Genomic DNA, 21,815 nt, shown 5'->3' on the forward strand with positions numbered 1-21,815 from the left:
TTGCTGACGGAGACACATATGAGAAAGTAGTACTAAATGTGGTCAGTATTTCAGTGAAGTTATAGGTGCGAAGCTCCAGGGGTTTAGGAGATACAGCTACCAGAACATCACATGGAAGTACAGAATAGTCTTCATACAGTTGGAGGTAAAAGCTCTATAAGACCTCTTGTAGCGACAAAAGGTGAATAGCAAATATATGGATACATATTAGGACTAGGGAGAAGTCATATAGTAAGGGTATATCTGACGGCGGCCATCTTGAAATCCGCCATTTTGAATTAAGGTTAAGTTTTTAAAATAGGAATAGGGTCATGTGATACATGATTTAAGGCGCAAATTTAATCAGAAGAACAATGGTGACGTTAATTTTGATTTACGGGCAATTGGTAAAAAGTTATAGGGAAATTAAATATTGTTGCAGCATATGTATTAGTCCTTTACCCCACCTTGTAAATTTTTTGTTAATGATAATAATTAAACAAAAAGCAGGTGGATAAATATTAGGTCTATGGTAAGAGTTGCCTTGATGGCGGCCATGTTCAAATCCGCCATTTTGAATCAGACAAAGTTTTAAATAGCGAACGAGAAATAGATGTGAACAGGATACAAGAAAAACAACGAAATGGCGTGCAAGTACAGCATCAAACAACTAACATTGTAACGCCAACATTCTATTTTTGATTAACTTCTAGCCCGAAGTCATCTATTGCATTACTCTATTCCCATTTAATTTTGTGCTGAGTAATGATAAAGCAAAAATGGTTATACCGTTGGATTTATGGCAAATTTGCTATTAATAAGATGTCACTGTTATGCGTTTTGTTTAAAACTTTTGTCTGATTCAAAATGGCGGATTTGAACATGGCCGCCATCAAGGCAACTCTTACCATAGACCTAATATTTATCCACCTGCTTTTTATTTAATTATTATCATTAACACAAAATTTACAAGGTGGGGTAAAGGACTAATACATATGCTGCAACACTATTTAATTTCCCTGTAATTTTTTACCATTGCGCGTAAATCAAAATTAACGTCACCATTGTTCTTCTGATTAAATTCGAGTCTTAAATCATGTATCACATGACCCTATTCCTATTTTAAAAACTTAGCCTTAATTCAAAATGGCGGATTTCAAGATGGCCGCCGTCAGGTATACCCTTACTATATGACTTCCCCCTAGTCCTAATATGTACCCATATATTTGTTATTCATCTTTTGTCGTTACAAGAGGTCTTATAGAGCTTTTACCTCCAACTGTATGAAGACTATTCTGTACTTCCATGTAATGTTCTGGTAGCTATATCTCCTAAACCCCTGGAGCTTCGCACCTATAACTTCACTGAAATACTGACCACATTTAGTACTACTTTCTCATATGTGTCTCCGTCAGCAACTCGATTCACCCAAACGTAAGGTTTACTTGCAGAGCAATAAGTTCAGTTGTGAGAAAAAGGGATAAAATTTATACGGTACGCTTAAGTGCAATGGAAAGTAAACACATCATCATTTGTACGGTATGCTCAAGTTCTTACATCAGTAGTTCCCACCGGGGTATCGCGACACACTGGTGTGTCACGTAATCCCACAAAGCGTGTTGAGAAATTTTAGAATCTAAAAATTACGAAGCATTTGATAACTAACTAATTTTGAGACAGATAGTACCAGTAAACTCCTCCAGCATTAAATAGAACAACTACCCTATAGAAACGTATAGGTTTACACTAATTTTATTAATAAAAAATCAAACAAGTCTGTCATAGTGTAGTAGGCGGGCATTTAGTAAAAGTGTGTTGTCAATCAAAGAAAAAGTCAAAATCATGCTTTACATTATTAGACTTCGGTTCGCGTGGTCCCGGGTTCGATTCCCGGTGGGGGTAGTAGTTGAACGACCAAAGTGGTTCGGATTCCATTATAATCAATAGGTCCACGTCTCCTTTAGCCTAGCAGGCATAATCAAGGGACGTTAATCAAACCAACCTTTACATTACTAGAGCTATTTACAATAGCTAATCAAAAATCCTTTAAGCTCTGATGAGAGTTTCCGATTCAGACATTAAAGATGAAATATACCAAAAATGACCAAAAGTAGACTTGATTTCCTTATGCACTGAACGCGCCATATAGAATTAGTACAGGGCTGGACTTAAAAAAAAAAGGATTTTAATTGAATTGAATTATTTAGTTACATGAGAGTTCTACGGTATTTCTCTTGCATTATAAATTAGGAGTAGATCCTTTTTTGATGGTACCCGAGTTGTTATCTCCATCGCGATCAAAAGTTTGCTTCTTGATTAGAAATCTTTCGAGGCAAGTGGTACCAACGAGTTCGTTCTAGTGTTTAAATTTTCTAATTCAGTTTCCACTCCACTTTGGCACTTGTTTGTCATATTTATTATCAATGCCTTACCCGAACCGATCCAGTGTTTTCAAAACGCTGATACAGAAAGTCGCTAAACGATAGATAAAATAACTCAATTTGTATGTGAGGTCACAAAAAAAAAAAAAAAAAAAAAAAAAAAAAAAAAAAAAGGAACCTAATACTTTTGCCACATTTAATGCAATAAAGTACTTATATGATTTTTGGAAAGCACAAAATTGAAACATACAGGAATGAAATATCTAACACCCACTTTTTAACACACACACTTCTATAGCTAATCGGCTTGGTATAATTAACGCTGTATAACTTTTGGATCCCAACGGAAGCTGTGCGAACTTATGGGACCCACATTGAAGTGTAGGAATGATTCTCTGTTACAGAGCAAGAGATAACAGGCAAAAAAACGAGATGTGGATAAGCGGTCACACTGTATACCGTACTTGCTTAACTCGTCGTCGTCGATTAAAATGCATAAGAAACAAAATAAACGTATCAAAATTGCTTCGAAATAATAATATTAATTATACCGAAGGAGAAGTAGTTCGCTGGATAGAAGTCGGTAGATTCGTAAGTTGCTAAATTGTACTTAAAAATCACCAAAAAGTTGCCAATCAGGAAAATGAGTTCTGCAAGTCAAATCCCCTAGATTTAGCGACGTTCTTTCCAAGTAGGCAACGCTGCACGATCTAATTTTAAAGCGCTGTCCATAGACATCATACTACAAATAAGATTTAAAGATAATAACTTACGTTGGAATATTTCCTAATGAACAAGCTCAACTTTTGAATCTCCCCCTCCCCCCACACACCTTTCTTGAATTTTAGTGAATAAGTAACAATGAAAAAATCCAAAAGTGTACAAAGTGAGCCAGACAGTATCTACAAAGCGCTATTATATGAATTAAGAAATATTTTGAAGACTTTTCGCATAGTATATAAATATGGATGCTCAACAATTCTGAATGATGCTGTATACCCCGCAACCAAATTTGTAGTTCATAAAGAAAGATAAGGAAACGGTTATTACTTTATTTAATAGCGTACTATAGATACCACCCGGTTTACTTTCTACATTTTGTAATATTCTTTGTCTTTATGTTATTTACTAAAATCCAAAAAAGTGGGGTGAGGTAAGCGAAGAGCCTGTTTCCTACTGTATTTTTCTGTATGCTACTAACACTGACACATACCTTTCAAAGATGGATCTTTTTTCGTAAAAGATGAATCGTAAACCATGAATCGTAGACAAATTGCAGTATTCCTTAGCAATTTCACAAAATGTTTCCCCAAAAGACTTGTGTGATCTGGATTTACCATTCTTCACAGGTACCTTAGGCTTCTTCCATTTCAATATTGAAGACATATTCGTTAACGTTCTGACCTTCCAGACAATATCATAAGAAGTTTCAAGTTTTATATGTCATCAGCATATATTCAATACTATGGTAACAGTTAGTTTAACAATATATATATACATAAAGAATCAGAGACGTACAAAACGTAATATGATTATTTAATGTAAAAAATCGATCACTAGTAAGGACATATTTTGGTAACCAAATACAAAATTTATTTCTGAGGTGGAGTTTTACGTCAATCAGTTTGAAAGAAAGAAAAGACATAGTTTTCTAAAGTAAACTTTTGTAACAGAAAGAAATCTTGAAATTACACAGAAATAATTTATACTAGAGATTAAATCTTTAAAAATATTTTACTTGATCGGAAGATGGGTAAAGTTTTTAAAAGGTTAAGGTTTTGTGAGAAATGTTCAAACTTTACTAATCAATTATGTATTACAAAATAAGGGAATAAATGTATGCAGGGTGAGAATGGAACTGCAAAATATCTGGAGAAAAAAGCAAGAAACTTAAAAAAAGCTCAAAATCAAAAATTAGTATTTCCCAAAAAAAAAAAAAAAAAAAAAAAAAAAGAAAGAAAGAAATGAAATGTAGTCTGTGGTTTTTCGTAGGAGACCAGGAGGTGGTAAAATATTCACCTCTGATGCATGGAGCCCCTGGTTCGATCTCAGCTCATGCCAAGTACACTTGGTAGTAGACAAACACCGCGTGCGTGAGTTTTCTCGGCGCTTTCCCGTTTCCTCCCACTTTCTTGATTCTTCCATCTATTCATTCTCATCACAACTGTCTCCTTTAGCCGACACAGCGTAACCCTGGGACGTAAAACTGAAAAATTTCATATTCTAAAGGAAACTAATGGTTAATGAAAATGGATGATCGTGAAATAAATTCAGAGATTGATTAATTTAGTTTGAACCAAAGTAAATATGCAACTGTATCCCGCATGCGCAAGCCACGAGGCAAGCTATAGTATCTCGTTAGTCACGTAGCAAAGCAACGTGATTGAGTGTAATCTGATGCCGCCGAAACTGAAGGGGCTCATTGTGGCCATTTCCGGCGCTAAGTTTACAGCGTCGCGCATCTAGAAATGTGTCACGTGCGTAATTTTCATGTAGGTTGTACCACTGTGAATCGTTTTATACAAAAATGTGCTGCACTGAGTCCTGGACCCACCACACTGACACGAACAGCTAGTACCGTTTCCAAAAGAGTTCATTATGTTTGTCGGTTTCTCGTACAGGGGCAGACTGCATCTCCAAAAGGTGGAACAAACCGTCAAACTGAATGCTGCACACTACCAGACTCATGTCCTGACTGAATTGTACCAGCACGAAATCCCAGCATTGTACGGATAAGACATGAACCAGGTTGAACTTGACCAAGACAAGACATCCAGCCACACAGCGAACATGTCGCTGGAATTGTATCGCTGTGTGGAACGGGAAATTGAAATTTTGGCAATTTCCTTCTCTGACTTGTCAAGAGTACAGATACCAGTTCCATGGCCTATTGTTAGAGGTCTGCGCGGATGCGGATATCCGCAGCAAAATGAATATCTGCGGATATATAATTCTTTTCTGTGCGGATAGCGGATAAAGTTGCGGATATGGTATCCTACATCTTTTCTCTACCTAAAAAAATCACTATAAAATTTTTGATGATGGTGGAAAGAGCACTAAGAAACGTTTGTTTTGAATTACACGTTTTAAAACAGGTTGAAAAATAGCTAAAATCAAAATAAGTATGTTTGAAGCTTGTGACTCAGTGACAGCAAAAGGACAAGAAATGACATGAGAGTTGTCCTTTTATTGCTCTTTTCAATATTTTTAGCAGCCGTTTTGTAGGTGAATGACATCTCTGACCTAAAAAGAACGATACGACAGGCCCCTTCGCTACTCCTCGAGTATCGCTATTTACTGTAAAAATGAAAAATAATTGCCGCCATGACCCTCTGATAAAGCTGAAAATTTTCAGACCATTGGCCTTGAAGATGAAGAAATGTGTTCAAATAAAGTTTCCCCAGCCTGAGAGGTCAGGAACCAAAACCATAATTTAACACACCACATCCCCTTCCGTAAACTGGAAACTGGTGGCAAACTGGAGAAGCGCGTAGGTCACCGAAATAGTAAACAAATCACATCATTCTTCAGCAGCTAAAATCTAGAAAAATACGCTCATCTCTCTCTCTCTCTCTCTTTACTGTTACTTGACTGTTCTTCTTTACTGTTTTCTTTGAAGTACAGCAGATACCGAATGCACATTTGCAATCTCGCAGATTTATCTTTTCGGAGAGGTACCAATGACCTCAATGAAGATCCCGACGGATTGGGAGTTTTATAACAGCAATTTCTGTCTCTCTCCTTCTCTTCGTGTGTGTATGTATATTCTGGGCCTCTGGTAACGAAAGAAAGAACAACCAATGCGTTGTTTCTCCGACCCTAAGTGTGTCCAACAATAAGTGGAGGCTGAAAAAAAAAAAAAAAACAGTAAATTCTAAACTTCCTCTATTGCCTCTTCCCGAAATTAAAGGCATAGACCTCCTATTTGTATTCGAAGTTATTTTTACTTCTAGTTTCAGTAAAAGCGTGGTCGTGAAAGCATGCAGATTGTACTGCGTTGTTAGTTTCGTCACTTTTTTTTATTTAGTGTAATTGCTGGTGCTAGTGTCAGTTTGGGATGGAGGCTACCTCAGCCGCTACAATTACTTCCAAATTAAAGCAGGGAGTATATACTATTGTGCAAGAAAATAAACTGAAATCAATAATATGGAAAAGTTTTGGTCATGTGTACGATGGTGATACTAAAGTCAAAGATGTTGTGGCATGTTTCCAATGCAAGAAAGTTTACACTTACAAGGGACATCAGTCAGGTACATCAAATATAGCAAAACACAAATGTGATCTAAAGCAGGCGTCGATGATTAGTTTTTTGAATGTGAAACCACAGAACAAGTGTGTTCCAGTTCCACCGAACTTAAAGCAAAGCAACAAAAAGACTTGTGACCTTTGTTTCAAAAGATATTGTTCCTTTCTCTGTTGGTTCTGGGAGCGGTTTTGTAGAATTTTCGCAATTCTTGCTTGAAACGGGTGCGAAATATGGACCAATAAACGCGAAAGATCTACTTCCACATCCAACCACGATTTCTAGGGCGTTGACAGAAGAAGCTGCGTCTCTTCGAGATACGGTATCTAGTGAGGTGAAGGAGATGCTTGATGATATTGGTGGTGCAGTGACTGTTGACTTGTGAAGTGATCGGTATAGAAAAATAAACTATTTAGGGGTCACTTTTCGGATCCAGGCTTTAAGGAGCACTGCAAGAACGCGTCTTGTGTACTAGGCGATTGGACTGTGAGATGAAAAAGACTGGTGATAATATAAGAATTGAGATTGTTCGCGTATTTAGAAGTTTTAATATCATCGAATTTATTGACCAAGTAGTGTTTGTGACTGACAGAGGTCCAAATATCGTTTCTGCTTTGCGGCAATACACAAGGATATCGTGTTCTGCTCACATTTTAAACACAATTGTAGAGAACACTACAACAAATTCAAACACAGAAGTGGATGATATTTCGTATTTGATTGGTTCTTGCCGTGGTTTTACGACATTCTTTAAAAGATCCGGACTGCAAAATCGTCTCGATAAAACCCTGAAGGGCGATATTGACACTCGCTGGAATAGTAAATTAATTATGTTTGAAAGCATCGAAACACAGTGGGAGAACATCTTATCCATTCTGAAGGAAGCAAACAAAGAAGACTTATTGGATGATTTAAACAGGGATTTGTTAAGAAAATTGATACTTTTCTTATCACCCTTTAAAGCAGCTTCCGATGAGCTTGAAGCTTCAAAAAGGCCTACGTTATTTCTTGCTGTATTATGGAAAGAGAAGCTTCAAAGTATGTTGAGAACACAAACAACACAAGACTGTTTGTTTCTTCAGAACTTGAAGAAAAAGGCGCTTGCACTTATTAGTGAAAAGTGGGACATAACAATGATCCATAAATTGGCAGTTTTTCTTCATCCTAAATACAAAAGTATGAAGTTTCTCTCAGAGGATGAGCGAAAAGAAGTTAAAAACAATGCTAGAGAGGTGGTAGCGAAGAGGATGAAAAGCCCTATCCGAGAAGAACGACTATCTCCACCAATAAAGAAGCAAAAGGTCAGTGTTGGCACCTTTCATGAATTTGAAGATTCTTCTGATGATGAAGCCACAGGAAGTCCATCAAGCCGGAAAGATGAAGTTACCAGCTATGTACATGGGAAGTTTCACTTCGAGGAGGATTTTGACCTCATTGCCTGGTGGTTTCAACAAAAAGAAGAGTATCCCTTTCTGAGCAAAGTGGCATTGTTTGTCCACTCTGTGCCCGCTACAAGTGCTCCATCCGAAAGAAGTTTTTCAACTGCAGGTCATACTTTGCAGGATCGACGCACTAGTCTGAATCCAAGTTCAGTCGATGATATAATTTCTAACAGCAACTTACCTTAACTCCAAAATTTGCAACATGTATAAAAAAAAGTGTGTTGTCTCTGTGGCAAATAATAACTAGAACATTATGTTTCGTTTGATTTTTTTCTTCTTTTGCGTTAAAACCTCTACCATAAATATGAAGTGTTTTTAATGTGAATTGTGATGTGTGATTGTGTGTGAATTTGTTTGCGGTGCTGTGATTAATTTTTAATTCTTAATAACGATTATTTCTATTTCACCTTTGTGTTTTGAACAAATGTTCCTTTTTTATGAGTAATGATGTTTAAAAACTTAGTGACGTGGTCCAAAATTACTCGATAGAGGGGATATCACCTACGTGGCATTATTTTGGTCCGATACCTGCATTTGAAGATCTTGGTAAGTACATAGATCGTTCATTAATTTCTAATTTGTATCTGCACGGTTTATATTACATTTTACAAACATTTTCGAAATCATGACTATTATAGAATATGTAGTTGTATATATTTGCTACCTCATTATCTGCGGATGCGGGTGCGGATAGAGATGCTGCGGATGCGGTACGGATGCGGATGCCATATTTTATATCCGCGCAGACCTCTACCTATTGTGATTTCCGACTCCTCAAACGGAGTCTGTACCGTCGTCGAGTCCGCACCATCAGTGGCCTGTGGAAAGCCTGTAAAGAGGAATGGGTTGCAAGACTTAAAGTTCAGCTGTAATGCAATATCCTGTAATTAAAACTCCAATATTGGGCAATAGTCAATAGAGGTGGCCTGCAAATCGAACACAACCTGTAGTGGAAACACAACATTTCCTAGGTAAATAGCACATTTAATTTCGACTCAATATAAGTGAATTAACCTTTGTAATAGGTGGAATGAGAATGTGAAAGGAGACGTGAGAATCCCGAGAAAACTTAGAAACCGCAAGGTCTGGGATCGCGCAAGGTGAATGATTTTAAACTAAGCCACATTGTCTCTAGTGAATATTTTGGAGCTGGGGCAATACATTTGTGATACTTAAGTAGGAATTCTAACTTTTTATTGCGGATTCGGATTATTCAGGAAAAATACGTACATCGTATTGAAATATTGTTGAGCTTGGTTTACCGAAACTACTTTATATATTTACTTTTTCTGTGTATCCGTTCGGGAGAGAGAAAATCTGAAGCACTACTTGATGGATCACCATCAATTAGATTTAAAAACGAAGTTCGTTGATGGACGTGATCCATCCAGCAGATCCCAAGATAAGGAAGATCAAAATCAGTTTCCCATGCATTCTTATGTTAGTAATGATTGATATTATCCTTGCTTGATAGACTTCTCGCAGTGCTCTGGAGATTAATGAGGTAGCATAATGCTCTTAAATATTTTCTATGATCAAATATTCAATCATCTTACAACATTCTAAATTTAACTTGAGGTCAAATACAATATTTAAGCGTAAGTTTGGTAACATTTAGCTTGTTAAGGAGTTTCGTTTACCAAAAACCTAACCAAACTCCTTGACGTGGTGTACACTGTATTGCTACGTACTATTTGTTTTTACATCGCTTCGTGAGGAATGCTCATGTAATAGATTCACTAAAGTGACTTCAACCAAGAACTGCCACGTTTTATTCCAAGATTTATCTACAATAACAGTATTACTCTGTGTTACACCTTATACGTTTTTCTCGACTCAAGGTAGATGTTCAACTCAGTGAGAAGTATAGTATTTAAGCATCATTTCTTTGAAGGGAGCCCTCATGTTTTTACTGAATTATGCTACACCGTATATCAAAAATTGATGTGACAGAATGAATCCTCTTATGCCCTCTTAACATAGGGGTGCACTGTTTTCGGAAATCCTTTTGTCTATCAACATTAAGGTACAGTAAGTGCGTCAACTTTGATTTACTGCATTTATTGATCCGTGCTTCCAATTACCATGTACATCCTAAAAGTGTGTTCGGCGTAAACATTCCCGATTCACTCCGTCATGTTTCCGTGAATTGCTGCCACTTGTTAATAAACTTGACCTTTTAGAAAACCACAAAAAGAAGTTTTGTGATCTGGCTAGTCAGTTTACTGGAACACTTATACCGATCCAGCGATTATTGTAATCTCGATTTAGCATCTCCCGTCGTACTGCCAAATAGTGTGCTGGACAATAATCAGGTTCGAATCACATGCTTAGTCGTTCTTCAATATTTAGACCTTCAAACAATGTCGTAAGTTTTTTTTTTTTTTTTTTTTTTTTTTTTAGAGTGTGTCGGTATCTTCACAGGTCATATTTACCTGAATGAAATAAGGATCTATGAATTTGTTGCCAATTATTCAAAGATGCTAATGTTCAACTTAGAGCAGCCAGTATTCATTTTCCACTATCTAATAATGCAAACTCGATAAAGAAAATTAATTTTTTCCCCACTATGTATTGAAGTGTCAACTGACGAAATGTTACTCGATGTTGGAAATTACCACCATAAAGTTTGTGACGCATAAGAACATGATAAGGGTGGTAATTATGAGAATTTACATGCAAATATTTTACAAGCAATAATCTGAAACAATTCGCAACCATGAGCTATTTATCGAGTGCTCACATGGGAGATATGCGCCACCGCAGCTAATACTGTAATTTCATTATTTATCCTGTGACTGTTGTTTAACGGTTCCTTTTTTGTTATTATTCTTATTTTAGATTACACACTTCCTACGACTGTAAACTATTGGACAACACGGAAAAGAGAAACGCGCATGCACACTAGGGTGCATCGAATTTCCACTTTTTTTGAAATCAGCTTACCCTTAGTGATATTTTTTTGCGAAATGGCCTCCATATAACGTATAAAAAATTGCAAGTCGATTGGTCAATATCTTTAGGTGCCACCAACGGCCAAAAGTTTTAAAATTTTGTTAAAAAAATAAATATTATTTTTAAAAATGTAAAATATCTAGTTTTATGAAATATGGTTATCCTATCTGGTTTTGTTTCTGTAAAAGGTCAATATTTTACGTGAAAAAAATTTCAGGTTGATGAGTTAAGTCATTCAGGTGCCAGCTGTGGCTTAAAATATGGACAAATGTGTCCCTACTTTTTCATTTTTTTAAATTAAGTAGCATTGTTTGTGATTCATCTGGATCGTTAATTAGAAAAGAAAGATGTTGTTTTACATCTGCAGCTATTTGCTTATTTCCAAACGTTAATGATTGAAATGACCCAGAACTCACCATGAGGAGGTGGCTGTAGTTCGAGTTCCGCCCACCCGTATATACTAATGTTGCATATGGTAGTGCAAGTCATATTGTTACTCTTTTACCTCAAACTGTTTTCTTTTCTTTTTTGTATTACATTCTGGTATGTTTTTTCTTGATTGTAGTGTTAATAGGACAAATCTATGTCGTGCTTCTTGCCCACATACCGTTGATGCCGCTTCTGTCCCCAACTTCACCATTCTTTCTACCGCGCGAGTGTGACAGGGTAAGGATGTAATATATTCATTAGCCATTGGAGCCGTCTTTACATTTTCTCTTAGCTTCTGCAGGCTCAAGTGTTTCGTCAGTGGTGACTCTGTCAGCCTCATGCTGACCAATTAATCATATCACCAATTAATCATCATACACACGAATGAACTCCCATTTCGACATTTGATTGAATTTATAGACGGCAAGTCTACTTTACCAAATACATTTAAAGGACCAATAGGATCAGCACTTCCAATCTGTGAAGAGTTGTCACTCCAGATTTTTCAGCCCGTTCCAGTAGACTGGGATCTCAACTTAACTGAAGATTCATTAAACACGGATCAAAAATAAGTGCTGAATATCTGCCAAGCAGTTTCTTCGGGAGAATGGCCCATTGAGTTAGCTCACATGAACCCTGGTAAAATCCATCAAGCCAGATGGGTAATTACAGCAAATAGAGTCTTACGTTTGTGCGTAGGAACAAAAGAACCCACGAATGAACTTAAAACCATCGTCCAGTACATCATGATGGTCTACGCGCCACTCCGGTTTGCTGTGATCCGTAATACATCGTGTGCAGAAGAAGCTCGTCATTTGTGGCAACTCATCACGACTTCTCGCCACATGGAAGCGAAATACAGGAAAATAATTGATCCAATGTCCGTAGAAATGCGTGGTACGGTCATCCTGAAAACCTACTTCTATCAATGTTGACTGACCAAGATGCTAACGTACGAGAGCTCGGCTGGAGGCGAGTCCTAAAAGCAAGACAAACGACCCAATCTGGTGATCGCGTACCGGTACGAGAATTCGTCATCCCTGAAATCAACTTAGAAGCGACAAACTATGTTGATATGATTAATTGGTCGACATGACGCTGACAGAGTCACCACTGACAAAACACTTGAGCCTGCAGAAGCTAAGAGAAAATGTAAAGACGTCTCCAATGGCTAATGAACATATTACATCCTTACCCTGTCACACTCGCGCGGTAGAAAGAATGGTGAAGGTGGGGACAGAAGCGGAATCAACGGTATGTGGGCAAGAAGCACGACATAGATTTGTCCTATCAACACTACAAACAAGAAAAAACATCCCAGAATGCAATACAAAAAAGAAAAGAAAACAGTTTGAGGTAAAAGAGTAACAATATGACTTGCACTACCATATGCAACATTAGTATATACGGGTGGGCGGAACTCGAACTACAGCCACCTCCTCATGGTGAGTTCTGGGTCATTTCAATCATTAACGTTTGGAAATAAGCAAATAGCTGCAGATGTAAAACAACATCTTTCTTATCTAATTAACGATCCAGATGAATCACAAACAATGCTACTTAATTTTAAAAAAATGAAAAAGTAGGGACACATTTGTCCATATTTTAAGCCACAGGTGGCACCTGAATGACTTGACTCATCAAGCTGATTTCTTTTTCACGTAAAATATTAACCTTTTACAGAAACAAAACCAGATAGGATAACCATATTTCATAAAACTAGATATTTTACATTTTTAAAAATAACATTTATTTTTTAACAAAATTTCAAAACTTTTGGCCGTTGGTGGCACCTAAAGATATTGACCAATCGACTTGCAATTTTTTATACGTTATATGGAGGCCATTTTGCAAAAAAATATCACTAAGGGTAAGCTGATTTCAAAAAAAGTGGAAATTCGATGCACCCTAATTGCACACCCTGTCTGGAAAATATTGTACATGAAGGATGACAGGAGTATCGTCATCCCTACAAGACTCTCTATAAATCAGAACTAGGGTTATGCACGAAACGAGACGAGATAGAGCTTTTCTAATAGAAATCTTAAGGGTAAAATATGTCCAAAATAATCAAAAAGTGTACTTGAATGCCCCAAATGTCCAACTGAATGTAGTGTCATTAACGTCGAAAATGTGCCCTTGCTACTCCTAAAGGGGTAAAGAGAACTTCAATTATTTTCCCGTTCTCCAGATTTCCGTAACTATTAGCTGTAGTACCTTGAAATTTTATATAAACATTCCCCATATACTGTAGGTTATGCTGATGATAAAATGGAGTTTTACGAAACGTGACTTTTATGGAAATGGACGTTTATGTAACTCCAATAGAATCTTCCGTTGGGAGTTCACTTGGTTCGGATCTGACATTTTAAGTTGTAGATCTACGTCTTGTGTAGTCTCGGTGCTGAAAGAAACCCACAACTCCAATTTAACTAACCAATTAGTGGAATTGAACATGCATTTTGAAACTTGCATTCTTGCGTAATGAAATTATTATTACTATTTGTCATGATATATAATATATACAATATCTATATCTATGTACGTACGTATGTATGTATGTATGTATGTATTTATACACAGTGTGTTATGAACTATATCGACAAACAGTAAGAGATGATTCCTAACAACAAAATAAGGGGAAAAATTCATATGGAGCTTTGAGAAAAGTGCATAGTTTCAGAGCTAGGGCTGTCCAAAATCGTGGAAAAGCTAAATTTCAACGTGTAAGCGTGAAACAAAACATCGCAACACGCGTTATTCCATACAGACGAACACGAGGAATTTTATAACATATGCTGAACTCAGTGACAAAATGTATACCTTTTTTTTAAAGGTCATTCCAATTGCAAAACCGTCAGATATTTTGGCCGCATCTCTCTCTGTCCCTGCGAAGAATGGATATTTTGCTTGTGTTCTTATATTTCACTGACTTTCAAATTTTACCACTACTTTTGACATTTTGTATTTATTTATTTTTTTTTTACTTTATTCGTTTGTTTGTGCCATAAGTAAACCAGCCTTGATCGCCTACATAGCTTACATGGAAGGAAATACACATAGAATACATATAGATTACGATAGACAACACGAGAGTTTAAAAGTATATTATAAGCACACAGCGACGCAACTCGGCTAATTGTCGGTCGGGACAAGAAATCATCGTAGCCTCCCCCCCTCGACCAACAAAACCAAAACGCTTCCCGACTACACCTGATGTTGGACATCACACAGTAATTCACATATTCGTTTTTTTTTTTTTAAGCAGTAAAGCTTAATTTTAAAATCGCAGTACATAATTTAATTTGTAGTACAAGATAAAGCACCAAACTAAATAGTATTTGATTGTCAAATAATCTGAGAGTGGCATGTTTCACATATTCTTATAATCTTATCATAATAACTGCAAATCACAACCTTTTTGGAATTATATCGGGATATGCATATATATAGAATGAATCATGAATCAACAGTCAGTTGTTTTAGAACAGAATATTTAATTACGACAAACAGTCAAGCTGTTGTCTCAAATATTATACTCAGACATTTTGCAAACCTTTTAAATCGATGAAAGTTACATGCAAACACAAAAAGCTGGAACTAAAATTTAACTATGCGGGCTCTTTTGGCTGCAAAGGTTTTTGCAATGTCCTCAAGAGATAACTTTGAAGCTAATTTATGCTCTATGGATATGATCCTAAGGTTAATGAATCGTTTTTACCCTGTTAAGTTTCTGAGGTAATTTTTTATGATCTTTAGTTTGCTAAAACTGCTTCCCTTGTTTTATAGTGAAAATAAATATTTGCTCAGTTTTGCGCCCCACCCGATCCGGCGCTCTGGGCACAAGCCCCGTTTGCCTCCTCTTAAAAGTTAGTTACATCACTGTATGCACTACACTGGTCTTACTAAACTTGCTCGCATGCGTTTACAATGCCAACTCGGTAGAGATAAGAAAAGTGCAAGAGTGCATGAAATCTTGATAATGTGTAAAGAAAACGCTGTAGATAAAAATTAAACACATAGTGAAGAGGGTTCTCTTTCTCATTGAGAAACTACGAGGATCATTGCCAGTGGCGGCGGTTGGACGTTAAAAGTGGGGGGGCAAGACATGATCTGAATATTTGCATATATATGTTAGTTTTCCTGCTTGTTTCTAATATTTTGTTTGACGAAAGGTGTATAACTAATAGGATACTATCTTTTTCAGTTAAAATACCGTATATAATATTTCATATTTTATTAAATAAATTGACAAGAGCAACGCCAGTAGGTAGTATTCCTTTGTACTCTTAAACAACGAAAGTGTAAGAAGAGATTTGATTCCTTGCTCATGAATATCTTAAAATTCTGTCTGGAACATTGTGTGATTAGATTATTGAATAACAAATTTGCAAAGCAAATAAATGGAAAGGATAATATTAATCATAGTAATAAATAATAATTAGGGGCACGAGTTTTTCGCACTAAGAATTTGAAAATTTCGCGTTTCGTTTTTCATATTTCGCGTTTTGTCGCATTTTCCAAATAACTTCTACATTTTTTAGCTCTTGTGAAAAAGATATTCCCGACATTTTTATAATTGTTCCTTCTATTCATAGATCACTACAGAAATAAACCATTAATAACCTAAAAAAATACACTGAATATTGCACTTGACATTGTAAATTTCACTTATAGAAAATTATATTTTTTTTTTAAAATCAAATGAAAGAAAATCAATAACTAAACTTACTATGAGTAGGAAAATTTTGCTGTTTTATGAAACACATAAGGACAAATTACATTTAAGCATTAAACATAAGCATGTTACACATTTCCACATTTTCCTTCATTGTTGTAAGTTTGCCACTTATCACCAGTCCATACTTGGGGAAAGAAAACTCTCACAATTGGCATTGCTTTTTGGAAGCCACACATATGTAAGTGGCGTTTACAACAAACTTCAAACAATCATCACTTCAGAACTTTCGTCCATTCAAAATATTCATTACGCTGTACTTTCCAGACGAATCACTTGTCAAGAGTTCATAGGGTACTTTGTAAAACTCCAAATGCAAAACTCCAATACTTCTTAATCAGATGCTTTCATTTTTTTAAATGAAGGCCAAGCTTTAAAAAAAAAACTTCCTTAACGCAACAACGTTTGGTTCACTACCACATGCAATTACAGAAGGATCAAATAGCTTTCCCAAAGCATCAAATATTTCTTTAGTTTGGGAGTCTTCTCTTTGCGAAGAAAGCTTCAAGGATGATCTTTATGCACATTTTTTAAAAGTCACATACAACACTAGCCTCTTTTCACTTCGTAACAAACGTAAGTGTGCTTTAGTTCTTCCACCAAAGAGGCCCTGCAACATGTTCTCTATCCGAATTACCCAAAATGCACGTTCTACCGTTCCGACAGCGGAAAAGTGGCGTTTCCAAATTAATGAAAAAGTATGTTTAAAATTTCGCATTAAATCGCGAAATTTCGCGTTTTATCGCGCAACAGAAAACAATGAAAATACACTAGAATATCACAAACCGTCAAGAAACTGAAAATTACTTAATTCTGACGCATTTCATTTTGTCGCGCAATGCGAAAAACTCGTGCCTCTAATAATGATGTTTGTTTTGCAAAAGTAATATTGAAACAGGGATTAATGAACAACTTAATTTTTAATTTCACACATGCTATTAAATGTATATTATTACTCTTAGAAAATGAAAGACAGTAAATACTACAAGCACATGCTACGACATTTAAAGAAATATTTCCTTTTGCAACTTCCCGAAACATATTCTTCGCCATTAGGTGCAGTTTTAAATTTCTTGGAGCACATCAAAACACAACAATACTCAGAATCACTCCATACTCCAGTTATACAAAATAACACTAAAACCTAGAATTATGTTGAATTTACTAAATCTTATTGTATATACACTCGTTCACCTCTAACATACCACTTCATTTATACATTACACTACAAAACAATGGAAAAGGTAGTAGTTGTTTCTTATTACGCTTTTCCCCCTTACTTTAGAAAGAAAAGACATTTTAGGAACTGTCAATTTTTGTGCAATTAAAAAATAACTTGTGAAAGACTTTTTTCTTTTGCGAAATGCTCTCTGAATTAGTTTCAAAGCGGCTGACTAATATATTGAGCCCTTGTAAGAAGTGAAAGTATGTTGAAATTGTTGTGCTCCAATAGGTTAATTTTGGGGTTGTTTTCTGTGGCAATTAAAACGCAATTCCTGTAGTTTTCTTTACTCCACGGGAAGACAATCAATATCTACTCACGGAACGGCAAATATATGGCCCCATTTTTTCTATGAACCAGTAAAAGACACAAAAACTTTACATTTCTAAATGAAACTATATTCATTGATGGGTTACTTCAAAAAAAGTGGGGGGGCAACTGCCCCCCTTTGCCCCCCCTAATCGCCGCCCATGATCATTGCAAAAGTCATGGCAACTATTTTTCTTCTCGAAAATGGTGACGAATGGAAAAAAATGCTGAAATATGCAAATGGAAGGTTAGTTCATACGTAAACATTACATGTAGGGAAAAAGATGAACACGCACATCGCCATAAAGATATAACACGAGAAAAAAAGACGAAAAAAAGTTTCTCGTTTCAAACGTTATAATGCGTTAGATTTTCAAACCATACCAATTCAATACTGACTGTAAAGTATTGTAAGGTGATGATTCCACAACTTCCATTTGCAGTAGAGAGAGACGGAACTAGTACTCGGGACGATGATTTCATAACTAAAAACTGCTTCTTATTAGCTATTATTATTATTATTATTATTATTATTATTATTATTATTATTATTATTATTATTATTATTATTATTATTATTATTATTATTATTATTGTGATCAACGTTGAAATCGGAAATCGAAGGTTTGCACTACTTTTGATTTGAATCAATGGTTAAAAGTCAAGATGAAACACTCCTGGAATAGTAAATCCATTAAAAAAAAAAAAAAAAAAAAAAACACTTCTCGTTCTTCTTTATTGTGTTTATTCTATATGGAAAGTAATATCAGAACTAGAAATGATAATAAATTTTTACCACTCCCACTTGCAAAACAGGAATAAAGTCGGAGATGAAACTATTTTTGTGATACTTAATCCGAACAAAAAATCACTTCTTGTTATAAATTACAGACACACACACACACATACATATATAGGGTCTCTCTCTCTCTCTCTCTCTCTCTCTCTCTCTCTCTCTCTCTCTATATATATATATATATATATATATATATATATATATATATATATATATATATATATATATATATTGATAATGGCTATCGTGTTGAAGCTGGAACTTTTAAATTTCCATCACCGCCTATTAGATTAAAGGGATAGAAGTCGAAACGAAACTTATTCATTGGATACTGAATCCATATTAAACAGATATTTCGTACTATTTCTTACTGTTTTTCTCTACGCAGACGAATATTGAAAGCAGAAGTGATAACATATATGTACAACTTCTGACTGCAATAGAGAAATAAAGGCGGAGATGAAATCTATTGTTGTTTTACTAAAGCCATACGAAGAAATGCTCACTAACTATCACTATGGAGTTCAATGTTGAAACCGGAAATTCATTTCCTTGCTATCTCTCACCGTCATTGCTTTGTAGAGATTAATTCTGAACCGGAAATTATAGCGGATTTCTACTGCTTCCGGTCTTAGTAGTGATATAAGGGTAGTAATAAAAATATATTCGTTGAGATCTGAATCAATTTCAAAGAACCGCTGCTCGCCATCTATTACCCACCGTGTTTGATATACGACGATCTACGCCGAAAGCGGAAATCATTAATAGAATATGGAACATATTCTTTGCATGGTAAATCGATCCGTGAATCGATCGCTATATCTTGCTGTTTTTGTTCTACTACGTGTCGACAAACAGACGGAAAAACCCACTCTATAATACTTTCTATACTTACGCATAGCATAGTTTGGAACTCTAATTATTATATACTATACTGTAGAGGAGAGAATTGTCATAAATACTTGGGCGCAATGGTAAAAAAAGCAAAGTTTGATATCGAAGTAATGAAAATACCTTTCGTTGTGACATACGGATGTGAAAGTTGATGTTGTATTTTGGATATCAACACAAGCTAAGAATGTTTGAGAAGAGAAGAACTGAAACAAATTCTTAGTTTAAAAAGAGTTGATTAATAAAAGAGCGAGTGAAGAAAGTTTCGTAATGTGAGTACATCATAATATGTACACATGTGTAAAGACACTAACATTTTAGTTTAAATGTCGTTATATCGGTCCCTTCGTAGATCCCATGAAATGGAATGATTCTGGTAACTTCTACGTGACATTAAGGGGGAAAAAAATGTCAGGGCATAAATTTGTACATACAATTTACAAAACGAGGCTAGACGAGGGAAATTTAATATATTTCTCGTTTTGTCTTCCCTCATGAGGCAACACTAACTTTGATTACTGCTGAGATTACCTTCGAGAAGGTATACTGAGGTTATCCATCGAAGGATATTGAGATGCCAAAGATATCTCTTTTGCATTCACGATTGTTTTAATAATATTGAAATGACAAACGAAATATTTTTTTCGTGGGGGCGGGCTAGGTCCCTGACAATCATGAAAGCATGTAAACTGAGGAGGATATCTATTTGGATACCCAGGGGCAGGGGCGTAAATAAGAGCCCCGCAGACCCCGCATTACGGGGGGCCCAAGCCATCACGGGGCCCCCAAATCGTGATGTAAGACGTAGAGAAGGCGCCCAATTCCACATTGTCTGCGGGGTGGCCCGCAAGCCCTTAGTTACGCCTCTGCCCAGGGGGCACCTGACGATATCACGTTTTCCGAAATGCCTATGGAGCTTGAAAACTGGTATCCCTGACGTACAGTACAATAGGCCCTATGTAAATGACAACTTCCTTGCCGAGAATATCTAACTGGATACTCTTCATGTAAATTAGTTCATGCAAAAACGTCACCAGGCGAAATTGAGTAGGGATGCGCACGAGACAAGATTTGAGACTGTCTCGTCTCGAAAATGTGCTGTAAAAGTGATGTCTCGACTCGAAAAATATATATTTTTCTATTGAAAGAGCTGTGTCTCGACTGGAATTTTGTTTGGAAAATTCTGGTTCGACTCGACTCAAGCGCATCCCTAAAACTGATTTAACATCAAATTTTTGTTCCTATTGGATACACCTATGTTTCTACGCATAAGGAGCTTGAGTTTCACTAGTCTAACATTTTATAAACAGATGTTACGACAGCATGGGCTCGGGTCAGTGACAAGCCCTTTCTGCATGGAGAATTATATTTGTTTTATAGCGGCAATAGCTATTGATTTCGTCCCATTCGGTTGGTAGACCTGCAACGTCTGGAACCTGGCAAAAAACGTCTTAACAGTTTTGTGTTAAACAAGAGCAGAAAATAATAACTAAATAAATTTAATAAAATTACATGCATACAGGGTTTCCTCTATAATTTACATGGAAGAAAGTTTTCAGCCTACACCGGAAATCATTGTTTTTTTTCTACCATGGCCATGAGCATATTTTTTAAAAATACAGCATTCAATTAATGTAATTGTTATCTACATTAAAAAATGTTCATTTTGATTTTATAGTTTCAAAACTGCATTTTCTTCTTATTTTTCTCAAAATTAAGTTTGTTTGACTGAAGCCTTTTTTTGCGTTAACTGATTCATGTAAGGTAAATTCACTTCTAATACGAGGCAAATTATTCCATTGGTATCAAGAGTTACATTCTAGTACAGATTTCAAGTATGCATAAAGAAAATGTTGGCATACGAGAAATCTCAGGTTGGCATACGAATAATTTTGATATTACGATCGAGAGGTATATTCCTGGAAGTCCAAGTGTTAAATTGAAGCATCGAGTGTTGAGAAAGAATCGTGGGTTAGTAATCTCTTTATTACGATCTAATGGTTATAACACGTGTCTGGTGCAAGAGGTCACGGATTCTATTCCCGGTGGGAGAAGATAGAACGCAATACAATGGTTGAAATCCCATTTTAAAATATAAGGTCTCGTCCTACAAGGTTTCGCTGCTGACAAAGGGCGGAAACAATAATTAATTCATCAATCAGTTTTTGGTTCATATAACTTTACAGGATGTCCCTGAAAAAATAGCTAGAAAAGCCAACCGGACGTTAAGGGGTTAAAATAAACTTTGACGTCTGATTTGTGGATGAACCTATGGAGGTAGTTGAAGCAGTTAGTGCTCTCTCATACCCCAAGTGTGTGAGGTTTTACCCTCACTAATATTTTTTAAATATTTAATCAAAAAGTCTGTTAACAACAAAACTCTTTTAACCAAAAAATGTTTTATTTTTTAACCTAAAAAAATCAAATCAT

General features: G+C 35.9%; 2 protein-coding genes across 3 annotated transcripts in view; one reads left to right on the forward strand and one right to left on the reverse strand.

Annotated features, from left to right (window-relative positions):
• Positions 1–3,765, reverse strand: part of LOC145673195 (sodium channel protein Nach-like) — a 77,856-nt gene extending 74,091 nt beyond the window's left edge. For both annotated transcript variants that reach the window (XM_081742663.1, XM_081742662.1), the window contains exon 1: positions 3,574–3,765. In XM_081742663.1, the coding sequence (XP_081598789.1) occupies positions 3,574–3,746 (173 nt within the window). In that variant the 5' untranslated portion in view covers positions 3,747–3,765. The remainder of the gene's footprint in view (positions 1–3,573) is intronic.
• The window catches only part of LOC145673193 (uncharacterized), a 222,838-nt gene that overhangs the window by 18,015 nt on the left and 183,008 nt on the right, over positions 1–21,815 (forward strand). The gene's annotated exons all lie outside the window — the stretch shown is intronic.

The sequence above is a fragment of the Thermobia domestica genome, chromosome 16 (genome assembly GCF_964235325.1).
Source record: "Thermobia domestica chromosome 16, izTheDome1.hap1.1, whole genome shotgun sequence".
NCBI lineage: Eukaryota > Metazoa > Arthropoda > Insecta > Zygentoma > Lepismatidae > Thermobia > Thermobia domestica.